The following is a 13,080-nucleotide window of genomic DNA, read 5'->3' as shown; positions in this document are numbered from 1 at the left end:
GCAAATCCTGACACTAATTTTCCTTCACATTTCCTTACAAACCTGAAAATCAACTAACAAAATATGTACTATTTTCAATTTTTTATTTTTTTTCTCGGTACTAATCATGATAGAAAAGACTTTTGTTTGCTACCATTTTGTTATTAATCTTGACATATGAATAACTTTTTGAACGTCGCAGCTCTTCATGGATGAATCCCCAGTTTTGTTATCTTTTCTTCTCACAAGTCGTCACCCTCGCTCGCAAATACGTATGGCTCTGCCAATTCCCCACTCAAGCAAGCCCATACGATCGGATCACGCGGGTTCAAGTCGGCTGCAGAAGAAAGGGCAACTGGTTCGACAGGATCAACCTCGATTTCTGGCCAATTCCCAAGTATTTCCTGGTCATTGACTTGTGTCAACTATTTTGAAGCAGATTGGAGACATTTGACTTTGTCAAAACTGATGCATCACTCCCAAAAAAAAAAGTCTCCCGTACCGTACAATGACGATCCCCAGAAGCCCAAGTTATCGAAACACAAACCAGAGAAGTACAATTCTAGGTTCTCCAAATCCAGATACTTATTTCCTTCTCTCTCTCCTTTGTTTTTTCGGAATCTCTTTCCCCTGTGTCTACCTCTTCTTTATCAATTTTCGATTTAATTATTTTTAAAATTTTTACAATATTCTTTTTAAAATTCTTTGGAGAAACTAGAGTACTGAATGAGGCGGGCTTTTGGTTTTCAAACTCGATCCATTAAGTTATCGAGCTAAACTCGAACTCGTTAATGTAACGAGTCGAAAATTGTGTTTAAACTTGGTTCATTATAGCTATATCGGTTCAAATTCAAGTTTAAGCTCGACTCGTATTGAAGCCGAACTCGAACAAATTCGTGTTCTAAAAAACTAAAATGTGCTTGTATATATTGTTCAACTTTGCAATTAAAAAACTATAACCAACTTAATTTTCATATTGAATGAGAAAAGTTTCACCAAATATAAGAAGATTACCAATATTTAAACAAAATAAAATTCTAAACAATCGAGCCAAGATAAATCTACTATGAACAATTAGTAATATTGGTTTTAAATAAATGTAGGAACGAGCTTACACTAACTATTCGTGAGTCGAGCAAGCTCGGCTGGTTTATAAACGAGTCTCATTTACTGTTTGACCTCAGATCATGTAATTAAACAACGAGTCGAACTTGAACTTATTCGATTCGAGTCAGACTAAACTCACGAACTGCTTCTTCATTTAACAACTTTTGGAGAAACTACCTCTGGTCCTTGACTATTGACCCAATGTTTGGGAAATGGAGTGCCAATGTCATCAGTACTCTTAATATCTTCTCGTTATCTGTTATTGAAAATTGAGTGATCTGTGTAATTGTGGTCTGTGTGTGTTAGGTCAACTTGAGGACCAAATAGTTGTGGAGTCGACACAAACGGTATGTGCCACTATTTATATACTCCTCTGATATGAAAAACAACAAAACTAAGTGGAGGAATCATGATATGATATAGCTTTTCGGCTGGTCTATTTAATTTGTAACCCCAGGTTTCGTTCTCGGGCCAGACATTATAACCAGACATGAAAATTTTTGGACGGTTATATGAGGATTAATGTTATGATTTGTCCATATCAATCCCACCACTGATTGGGATCTAAATCGGCTTACCATGTCACTACAGAAAATAAATAAACTCCAGGAAGTTCGTGATACTTATTCACCGTGAAAGGGGCTTTCTTTCACACCCTTTGCATCACGTAGACGCCTGGACGGTGGCAAAGGAAACCCAGGACAAAATACGTAATATACGGTTCAACTAAAAAAGCCAAAAGAGAGAGAGAGAGAGCCATTACCCAATGTCCTGTAATGAAATATGGTTCATTTTGTTGAAAATTTGATACAAACAGCATCTCTGTTCTGTTGTGTGTGTGAATATACTTGTCCTTTGTGCAGTGAGACTGTGGTAGCTAAAAGTGTGGGAGACCTCATAGGCCTTAGTTGAGGCCATCACTAATTTTGGAGCATCATCATTTCAGACGTTCGGTGATCCCCTCTCTGGAAAAGATCTTGGACATATTGCTGGTAAGGACTTCTGTATGTAGACCGAATCTGCATAGATGTCTCCCAGACTCAGAGAAGATGTGAACCTCAAGTGAATTCCATTTGTAAGGCCTACAATTCATTCATGTGAGAATATCCATGCATGTAGATTACGGTTTATGATCTCTAACCAGTTAATAAGCCTAAGCCCCAGTATTTGGCCATTATAACTTTTTGAACAGAATATGTGAGGGAGACATGACACTCGGCAAAGGAAGACAAGTTGCTACAATTATAAGCGAAACAGTTTTCGATGGTATGCGGTTTGTAGTATTTTGATAGGGGAATCTATATATAAAAGAGAGTGAGTGACATGGTACTTAATCAACTCTAAGTAGTTCCTCTTGTCTTCTAAGTTCTTAGTCGCATTGATTTGCTTGCGATAATTGAAAAGATAGGTGTGACAAGATACTGAAAGAATCCCTTTTTGTTCAACTTTGTGATTGATAGCCTGCTGAGACCATCCATTGCTCAAGTGGCCAAAGTCCATGTATCGATGAACCAGTAAATCTCTGATGCGATTTTCTGAGTGTATGTACGGTGATGAACTTCACCGGTTGCTCTCAGAACATGGGATGGGGCAAGCAAGCTCCGTGCTCTAGGACCATTCGTGTTATAATCAAATAGCATCAAACATAGAATTATTTATGCATGCAACACCAACAAGCTTCGTTAAGTTAATTTATCAGATATTTAAAGTTTTACACATAAAAAGGGTTTGAATTTTGAAACCAAATTAAAATAAGCCTGTAAAGAATATATGCCCCAAAAAATCGAAGGTTGAATGCAATTGGACGAGTCTTCGTTTATGTATGATCACCACTAGTCGAAAACCTCCATGATGTGAAGTCAAGAATGGTCCAACCTCCAAAAGCTTCGAAAGCCTTTTTTTTCCCGTCATTGTGGGGTGAACATAAAATTGAAGATTCCCCATGATGTAAATGAGACCATGCAAAAAGCCTCATGCATGCATGGTTGAAGTTTTGGCGTTGACGTGTTGGAAGATTGGTCCAGCATTCAGGTGATGAACTTTGCAGATAGAACCAGAGTTGGATTGGGTCTATCGTTACCTGCAAGGCTGCAACACATATATTTGACAAGCTGCGGGGACGCTTTACGTGGTTTTGATGCCCAGTCGACTTAAGACTGTCAAACGTAAAAACTAAACACTACCTGTGACTGTGATATTAAAAGATAAGTCGTTGATAGATAGAAACCAACAGTGGACAGGGAAAGTTCTTATGGCTTCTGTTCTTGCTCCTCGATCGTCTATAACTCTCCCTTTCTGGGAAAAAGAAAACCAATAACTAAGAAGCTGTTTTTGAGGTGGAGGTTTGGGGTGTCGTCCTCTTAGATGTATCTCACATCGGGGTTGGGAGGGTTTGGATTGGTAGTTATAAGTCTCCTGTGGGACCTCAAAGGATACCGCTTTTGGAGTTCTCTCGGGGTTTAGGTTTGTAAAAATTAATGTAAGCTGTTTGGGCTTCGAAAGAAAGAAGCTGTTTTTGAAAAAACAATGATCAGGACTGTCTCTTATCTTTTTTGGTATACACTTGCATTCATTCAATCGTGGCCATCTCTGAACTTCTAGTTATTTTGGCGGTTGAGTTGGGTTGGGTTAGTGGGGACCGGGCACTTTAACACACTTCCAGAAGATTTCCGAACAGCAAAAATCTAAATAGTTAATTTCGCTGCAGCTGCACGTTACTGTAACAAGTTTTTAGACTTTAGAAATGGGATAATTTCAGAAATCTTCCTTGAGGTTTCTTAAGGTTTTACTGCCCTTCTTTAAAGTTTTAAAAATTTAATTTACCTCCCTTTTCAGCCATTGGGAACAAATTCTCACATCAGTAATGCAAAATTACTTTACTATCCTTACAACTTAGATTGTTTTTTTTTTTTAGGCTGTGGTAGGGAGCTAGTGGATATACAAAGTTACAAACCTAACTAGATCAAATAGTTAATTTCGCAGCAAAAATCTAAATAGTTAATTTCGCTGCAGCTGCACGTTACTGTAACAAGTTTTTAGACTTTAGAAATGGGATAATTTCAGAAATCTTCCTTGAGGTTTCTTAAGGTTTTACTGCCCTTCTTTAAAGTTTTAAAAATTTAATTTACCTCCCTTTTCAGCCATTGGGAACAAATTCTCACATCAGTAATGCAAAATTACTTTACTATCCTTACAACTTAGATTGTTTTTTTTTTTTTAGGCTGTGGTAGGGAGCTAGTGGATATACAAAGTTACAAACCTAACTAGATCAAGGGAGTGCTCTGGCACAACCCTTAGATTTTTTTCACTGCAGGTGAGTTTTGAACCCTCACCTACAGCCCAAGGAATGACTTAAGCTCCTCCCTGGTGGCCACTGAGCCATTGGCCCAGTGATTCTTACAACTTAGATTGTCTTATACAGATATGCGGAGAGAGAGATAGTTAAATGTTTGCTAACTATATCAACCATAACTTGGAATGTAAAAAAAATTAATTAATTTACCATCTAAAAAATGAGCCAATACTTGTTGTATCTTTTCTTATTCATATACTTGACAAATAAAAGGTATTAGGCATAATGCACCTAACAAATAAAAAAATTCTGACATGAGAAACAATTAAGTTGTTTACAAATTAAAATAACCATAAGTTGTAATGTTAAAACAAAAAATTCTAATTTGGCATCTAAAAAGGCTCCAATACTGGGCACCCTTTTTTCGATTCAAGTGCTTGACAAATAAAGGAATAAAATATGAGTAAGTGTTAGTTCTTCTGATTCTTCTTATGATTGTGGTGATAACAAGAATCTTAAGGTACGAGGAACAAAAAGTTTTGTTTTGTTAAATTTTGAAAGTTTTTTATTTTTGGTTGCAAAAGATAGAAATTTTTCATTGATCACGCGTAGTAATGGCCCATAACTTAAATCAAATAATTAAACTAACTAGTACAATAGCTGGGGAGCATTTTTTGGAATGTATAAATCTTCTCACACATGATATTATTTTTTATAGTTGTTATTTTTGAATTGAGCTAAATTATTATAAGAAAATCAGTTTTGAGGGAAGTTAGTGATTTTGTTCAAGAGGGTATTTCGGGGAGGTTACTCAAATTATCCCTTCAAAAATTTTATCAGCATTAGCAGCAAGTGCATGTTAGGAATCTAGTGTCATTTCAAGATTCACCTCGGAAGACGATTCCGAGAAGCAACGGCTCAAGTCCAATCATGGTTACCCTAATTAAACATCCAAGTTTGAGACGTAACCCCTGAAAATCTTGCAAATAGTTATGGATTATTGCCTCAAACAATCGTAAGGGGATTAAAACTACTCGCAAGTAGCGTTGCACACCCAAAAACGCAGATGGTGGATATAATAACAGTAATGCACAAATCACAAAATTCAGATGCTCCTTTTATTATGTTATAATGGTACGCATGCATGGGATCAAATTGCGTTGGAGCTTAGTTAGTTCCATATGGATCCAACTTCCAAGTCTTCTGCAGTTAATGCTGCACCATACACTCCAGACTGGGGTACAATACAATAAATAAGGACATTGATTAGTACTTAAGGTCCATAGGTGAACCCAAAAGTCAGGAATTGTCTTTTGGCGTAGGATTACTTTAAGTGTTGTTTATGAACTTCTTGTCAAAAAGAAAAAAAAAAAAGACCTGTTGGTGAGGTTGAAAGACCAGAGTGAGTGAGAGCTCTTTAGTGCTTAATAGAGGCTCTGGTTGAAAGACCAGAGTGAGTGAGTGCTCTTTAGTGCTTAATAGAGGCTCCCTGTGTCCCACATCGTTTGTTGAGTGTGTGCGTAAGTAGTATTTAAGGTCCATGGGTGCATCCAAAAGTCAGCAATTGTCTTTTGGTTGTATCTTGTGGGGTTATTTTTAGTGTTGTTTATGAACTTCTTGTCAAAAAGATTAAGGCCATGCTTGGATTGCTTATTTCCATCGGAAAATATTGTCGTTTTCGGTGATCACATTTCCCTATCACCTTTTTCCCTCACATATATCAAATCGCAACAGTAATTTTTCATGAAAAATGACGGAAAATGCAATCCAAACACAACCTTAAACTACTCAACATAGACATTAAGATAATAATATGCAAAATTACAATAATTTTTCACTTGTTAATATTTCTGCCCCCAATCATCAAAATTCAAACCATTGCATCTACACCAAAAACTGTCCTCTGCAGTTACTCTTGTGATCGCAGAAGATCTTTGTCCATCCCATACCGCTAACCCCCACATTCCATACTCCCTCCCACAAGAAGACAAATATACAGCAGGTAAGGATGGTTCAAAAGGCACCTTTTTATGCATTACAATATTAAACATCATTTGAGTAGAAAATTATTTCGAATAACACAATACTGTATAATTTTTGATGATGTAATATGTGTGAATTAAAAAAGTGATTAGAAAGATAAAAAGTGATTGAAATATATGTGTTACTATACAAGCAAATTAATAATATTTGCAAATAATGATTTATTCAAATACACCCAATTCGTCACAATGTATATTTGTGTTTACTTGGAAGGAGTGAATATGCCATTTCAAGAAAATTTTGGTTTAGAACTAAAATTTGTACCGTTATAAAATTATATATATAAGTAATTTTTATATGTACTGTTACTGTATACACTATCACGATTGAATGTATAATATAAGAGCAAATTTTAAATTTTAGATTCAAATTTTATACATATATCATGTATCTAAACGTGACAGTGTATATAAGATTAATTCTACATATAAAATACCCAAAAAAAAAAAGAAACAAAGAAAGTGGGAGCGACGGTGCTTAACACTTGCGTCCAAAAGCAAAAGGCATCGCCGCCTATTTATAGCTGACTTCCCAACGCTCCCAGCTTCCCACTCCACTGCTCTCCGACAAAACCGTCAACACCACCCAACCTCGCCTGCCAAAGTCCATCCACGCAATTCAGCCAAAGCCTTCGTTCTAAGCTTTTATCTTCGATTTCCCGCCCAATTTCCCGAAGTTTTACTTTGAATAAAATGGAAAGTAAAGGTTACACACAAGATGGCACTGTTGATCTCCGGGGACATCCAGTGCTCGCCCATAGGACTGGCAAATGGAAAGCTTGTGCTTTTCTCGTTGGTATGCATCTTCCTCGATATTACTAATTCTCTCTTGCCAACGACTTAGCTCAAGCTGTTGTAGAAGTAATTTAACACTTTGTACTATCACATGGAGTAAAACATATCACCAAAAGCTTCTTTATTGCTTAGTTCTTTTTCAAGGAGTTTCCGTGAACTTGTTTGTGTAGGGCTCGAAATTTTTGTTGTTTTTTTTTTCTTATGCATATTGCCATTTGACAAATATTTATGTCTCAGAATCAGTGAACTTCTTGTGGAACACGAGTAACTGTACTTAATAGGTCATCCAATATTCTTCAAATTATTTGCTGTCTACAGGATGCTCCAAATTATCCCTTAAAGGCGATTGGTGCCATGATAGTTTTCCTAAGAGGAAGCTAACCTCGTAGAATATCAAAAGGGCAGGGTATTACGAACAAAAAACCATAGGAAAGCATCAAGTGTGAAGCAAGTTTGTTACTCAGTAGTGTCTTTTCCTTGGTTTAATTGATGATGCAGGGTACGAAGCATTTGAGAGGATGGCTTTCTATGGAATAGCTTCCAATTTAGTGGTTTACTTGACGACCCAACTTCACGAAGACACAGTTCCTTCGGTTAGGAACGTTAACAATTGGTCCGGCGCAGTGTGGATGACACCAATTCTGGGCGCCTATATTGCTGATTCTTACTTGGGTCGCTTTTGGACCTTCACCATCTCATCTTTGATCTATGTCATGGTAATTATTATTATTTTTTTAAATGTTAGTTAAAATATTTTCTTATCTTATCTCATGTCTTTTCCACATTAACGCACTAAGAATCTTCCAGATAAAGATTGTGATTCCAACCTGGGATTTCTTTTCCATGGCTCCACCGGCTACACCTTTTCGTGATTCCGTCTTTATGCACTATCTTTAAGCAGACCACTCTTTTTTTTTTTGTCAGCAACAATACATTTGTATAACCTATTTTATCCTAATCTAGGGGGAGGGGAGTCTAAGGAGGCCGTTGTAGGGGCTAGTGGGTATACAGACCCAACTAAACTAAGTTGGAGTGTCATGACACAACCCTTAGATTTTTTTCACTGCTGGTGAGGCTTGAACCCTCACCAACAGCCCAAGGAGGGACTAAGTCCCTCCCTGGTGGCCATTGAGCCATTGGCCCAGTGGTTTTAAGCAGACCACTCGTCTGGTTTGTATTTGCGTTCACCACTTGCATGATCACCTGTTTTCGGAGGCCAATAATGTTCATGATTTTCTGTCGTGGGACCTGTTAATTACCCATCAAATGTTATCTGCTTCAGTCTTTTGTCAATCTCCATGCCACATGCTAGTGTTACATATTTGGGGGAAATATTATCAGATCCGTTGAATAAATGTTATAGGATTAACTTTTAGTGGTGCCATTTAGTTGGTATAGTTGGTACTGGTACATGTACCAGAAAAAGAATATTCCATGGTATTAACGCATGGAGGAACATGTAGAAAAATTTTGCTTCTTGTGATCATTAAATTGCATATGCACTTCTGAATTTGTGACATTGGGATCGAAGTTGTATTTTCGTTACTTAGTCTAGCCCCCTAAGTTGTTTCACTGGTGCAGTACTGGTGCCATTGATCTCCAAGTACTAAATTTTACTGCCAAAATGTTTTTAACAGGGCATGGTACTTTTAACAATGGCGGTTTCCATCAAGCATTTCAAACGAACTTGCATAAACGGAATCTGCAAAAAGGCTTCTACTTCGCAAGTAGCATTCATCTATGCTTCTCTCTACATAATTGCCATTGGGGCTGGTGGCACTAAACCGAATATATCAACCTTCGGCGCTGACCAGTTTGATGATTTCAATCCGAGTGAGAAACAGCTCAAGGCTTCATTCTTTAATTGGTGGATGTTCAGTACCTTCACTGGTGCTCTATGTGCAACACTTGGCCTTGTGTACATTCAAGAGAACTTGGGTTGGGGATTAGGATACTGTATCCCTACTGCTGGACTTATATTATCCTTGATTATATTCTACATTGGCACCCCATATTACAGGCACAAAGTTAAGAAGGCCGAGAGTCCTGCGGGCGACCTATTACGAGTCCTTGTCACTGTAATTAAAAATAGAAAGCTTGAGCTCCCCATCCACCCATCTCAGCTTTATGAGCTTGACCAGCAGTATTACCTTAATACAGGAAAACGCCAAATCCATCATACTTCATTGTTCAGGTGAGAGTGCTTCAACATGATTAATCACGTACATTAAAGTTTCGTTTGTTTTGCTGTTTCGGTGTTGCCTAAATATTACAAGCTGCATATAGTTACCTAGAATATCTGCAATGATTTACAAATTTGTTCGATAAATTGCTAATATGAAAGATGTCATCTGATGGACATTACTTGAGTCTTCAGTGATCACTTCGGTGCAACTAGAATCACCTGAGTTTAAATGTTATCTACATAGAAGACACAAAATAATTAGCTTAAGGGCTGAATTAAAATGGCTGGCTGAGGTTTCTGGACAAGTAATACGAGGCATCATGAAGTATTCATGCTTTCTTAGCGTTCAGGTCCAAAAATCTGTACATTTTTGTTAGAAACAAGGTGAGGGGACCTGCCAATAGTGTGCATTACAACTATCCTCTGGAAAAACTGGTAGATTGTTGCATGTAATGTAGCAATAAATATTTGCCATGTGCAGTCTTATTATAGCTTCATGCATGGTGTCTTTGTCAAGCTGGTCCTGAAAATGGGGACGTCACTAACTGCGCCTGCCCCGTAGCCGCCAGTCTGTTATTTAAAGAAAACTCCATAAGCAATAGGCAAAACGTACTGGTAGTGGCTACAACGCTGAGTCGCCTTGCCAATGAGGGCACTAAAACAATAGCACTCACTAATTGATATTGAATCTACAGTACCAACATGAATAGTTTACATCGTACTTCTCATTTGAAGTTAATGCGGGAAAATTTGTGACCATTACTGGATGATTCCCCTGTTATTTGCTTCGTTTCCATCACATCAAGTGCCCAGAAAAAGGATAGAGGAATGCAAGCTGAACCACGAATTTTACATCCTAGTATCTTCTTCATTGCAATTTGCACACCATAAAGTTCAAATCTATTGCCCTTGAGCTGTCATGCAAAATCTTATCTAATCCTTTCTCCTTTTATTTCAATTTGCAGCATCATTTGTTAATTCAAGTTTAAAATGCAGCAACATTCCTTGAAAGTGTTGCATAAAGGGCCCCCTAGGTGGCCATTGCTTTGATATTTATCTGCTTAGGGTGACTAAGTGATCACACAGACATAAACTCGAGGATATGTTTTGTTTTTCAGTAGCATAAGCCAATTTTCTCGGGTTTATCCCTTTACACGCTTGTCCCCTGAAAGTAATAGCTCCGGGTTATAATACTCCATTACAAGTTTGAGCTGCTTTTGAGCAGTTTGTAGTTTGTACAAGACGTCCAAAAAACATTGTGGAAGATATGACGCTAGTAACGATAATGATTGAACGGGTCTCACTTGCGAAAAGCAGAGTGTTTTGTTTGGACTAAGCTAGTGGGACACTATTTGAAGAAATGTATGGATCAAATGACGTTTTAGAATCATACTAATGAACTAAATTCTATATTCAGGTTCTTAGACAAGGCTGCAATTAAGCAAGATGGGGACAGGTCATGGAGGCAACCGTGCACGGTGACTCAAGTGGAGGAATCAAAACTAATCCTGGGAATGGCCATGATATGGCTTGCAACCTTAATCCCCAGCACCATCTGGGCACAAGTCAATACTCTTTTTGTCAAGCAAGGCACCACTTTGGATAGACACTTGGGCAGCACCTTTCAGATTCCTGCTGCATCCCTAGGGAGTTTTGTCACACTCTCGATGCTACTCACCGTACCCATGTATGACCGTTATTTTGTGCCTCTGATGCGTAAGAAAACAGGAAACCCAAGGGGGATCACGTTACTGCAGAGGCTTGGAATTGGAATTTTGATTCAAATCTTTGCAATCGCGGTTGCATGCGCAGTGGAAGTAAGGCGAATGCACGTCATTAGATTGCACCACATTAAGGGGCCTGAGGAAATTGTGCCAATGACTATTCTAGCTTTACTTCCACAATATGTTCTATTGGGGATTGCTGATGTTTTCAATGCCATCGGATTGCTGGAATTTTTCTACGATCAATCGCCAGACGACATGAGAAGCCTTGGGACTACGTATTTCACGAGTGGGATTGGCATTGGGAATTTCTTGAACAGCTTCTTAGTGACAATGGTGGATAAAATTTCGGGAAGCCATGGGGGGAAGAGTTGGATCGGGAAAAACCTGAATGATTCCCATTTGGATTACTATTACAGCTTCCTTCTTGTCATATGTACCATAAACATGGGAATCTTTTTGTGGGCATCAAGAAAGTATGTTTACAAGAGGGAATCTATCGAATTGAAGGTTGGGTGTCTGGAATTGGAGAGCAAAGCCTTGGACCCGTCTCCGCTGGGACTGCCTGTGTAATTTGGGTGTATTAGATAAATGGTGAGAGAATCAAGATCCGTTTAAACTTGAAATAGCTAAACGTATCTTGCTTTGTATCGGTGTTTTTATTTTTATTTTTCCCCCACTTTCTGCTTACCTATTACTGCTTTTTATCTACTACTACTTTTCGCAATAAGGGAGCTACCTTTACCATGATTGTAAGCTATTAATTCGGTCATGACACCCCCAAAAAAAAATTAAAATGAAAAGCCATTCTTGCTCGATTGTTCTCTTCATTACACGCTAAGGTTGTGTTTGGATTGCATTTTCCATCATTTTTCATGGAAAAATTACTGTAGCGATTTGATATATATGAGAGAAAAAGGTGATAGAAAAATGTGATTACGGAAAACGACAATAATATTTTCCGACGGAAACAAGCAATCCAAGCATAGCCTAAGACTTTGGTCATGGTTTCCACCGGAAAAAAAAAATCTAATTTGCTGTGAATGAATTAGGATAAACAAATGCTCAATATAGTATAATAAATTCGATGATTTGATTATATCTCTTTTATTCTCATCATCTTCAATGCACTTCAGACATTTCAGCGCAGTTAGGTATGATTCGTATGACTTTGTTGCCCAAAAAAAAAAAGTAGTATTGTGCGAATCTTCAAAAAAGAAAGAACTAAAGATGCACGATCCAATCGTTCCGAAATGTTTATGGTGCAAAACCGAATTATTATTTTTTCCACAGGTACCATATGGGAATATTGAAACACTCAAGATTAAAGTTTAAACAACTGTTTCCGTGTTGAAAAAGAGTCTTAGCCGTCCCAACACTTAATTGCATTATTATATGTGCGCGTAACTATTGCAGTCTGGTTTCTGTTTTCCCATGACAAATAGAAAGGAGGAGAGCCAGAGAATGATATGCTCCAAAAGCGACGTCGATGCGCCCAAACAAAGCTCCGAAATTTCTACGCTATGGCGGTCTCACTCTCAAGCCAGCCAACCCCGCACAACTTTGCATTTAATTTGAGGAGGACGAAGTCAAAAGGACAAGTAGGAATTTTATATCATGAACTGAACTCGGCAGCGTAATATATGGCCAGGCATTGCCATCACTAGACACTAAAATCCAATTGAGCTGCTTTGTTTTATTTACCTTAACAGCGATCCAATGGAGGGAAGCATATACAATTGGAACGACTAAATCAAATATCAAAACAAGGAGATTTATGTCAAATTTTCTCACTGCATAAATCTGTCTTCTTTGTTCTTTTGCAGCGCACACCATGACGAAATGTGCCACTTTTAGTACTTAAAAAAAAAAGTTTTTTTTTTTTTTTTTGTCAACACAGGGGTGTCCGGGTCAAGACTCGAAGGCGGCCCGACTAATCCCCTGCGCCTGGAGTAC

At 38.0% G+C, this 13,080-nt stretch overlaps 1 protein-coding gene across 1 annotated transcript; it reads left to right on the top strand.

Moving 5' to 3' along the window:
- The first annotated feature begins 6,956 nt into the window (after window positions 1-6,956).
- Window positions 6,957-11,814, top strand: LOC113730276 (protein NRT1/ PTR FAMILY 5.1-like). Its single transcript, XM_027254862.2, has 4 exons — window positions 6,957-7,216; window positions 7,714-7,931; window positions 8,853-9,409; window positions 10,818-11,814. The coding sequence occupies exons 1-4, from the start codon at window positions 7,114-7,116 to the stop codon at window positions 11,695-11,697; spliced, it is 1,758 nt and encodes a 585-aa protein (XP_027110663.1). The 5' UTR covers window positions 6,957-7,113; the 3' UTR covers window positions 11,698-11,814.
- The last annotated feature ends 1,266 nt before the right edge of the window (window positions 11,815-13,080 follow it).

This window comes from Coffea arabica, chromosome 2e (assembly GCF_036785885.1).
Source record: "Coffea arabica cultivar ET-39 chromosome 2e, Coffea Arabica ET-39 HiFi, whole genome shotgun sequence".
NCBI lineage: Eukaryota > Viridiplantae > Streptophyta > Magnoliopsida > Gentianales > Rubiaceae > Coffea > Coffea arabica.
This window is presented reverse-complemented; position numbering and strand designations above follow the sequence as displayed.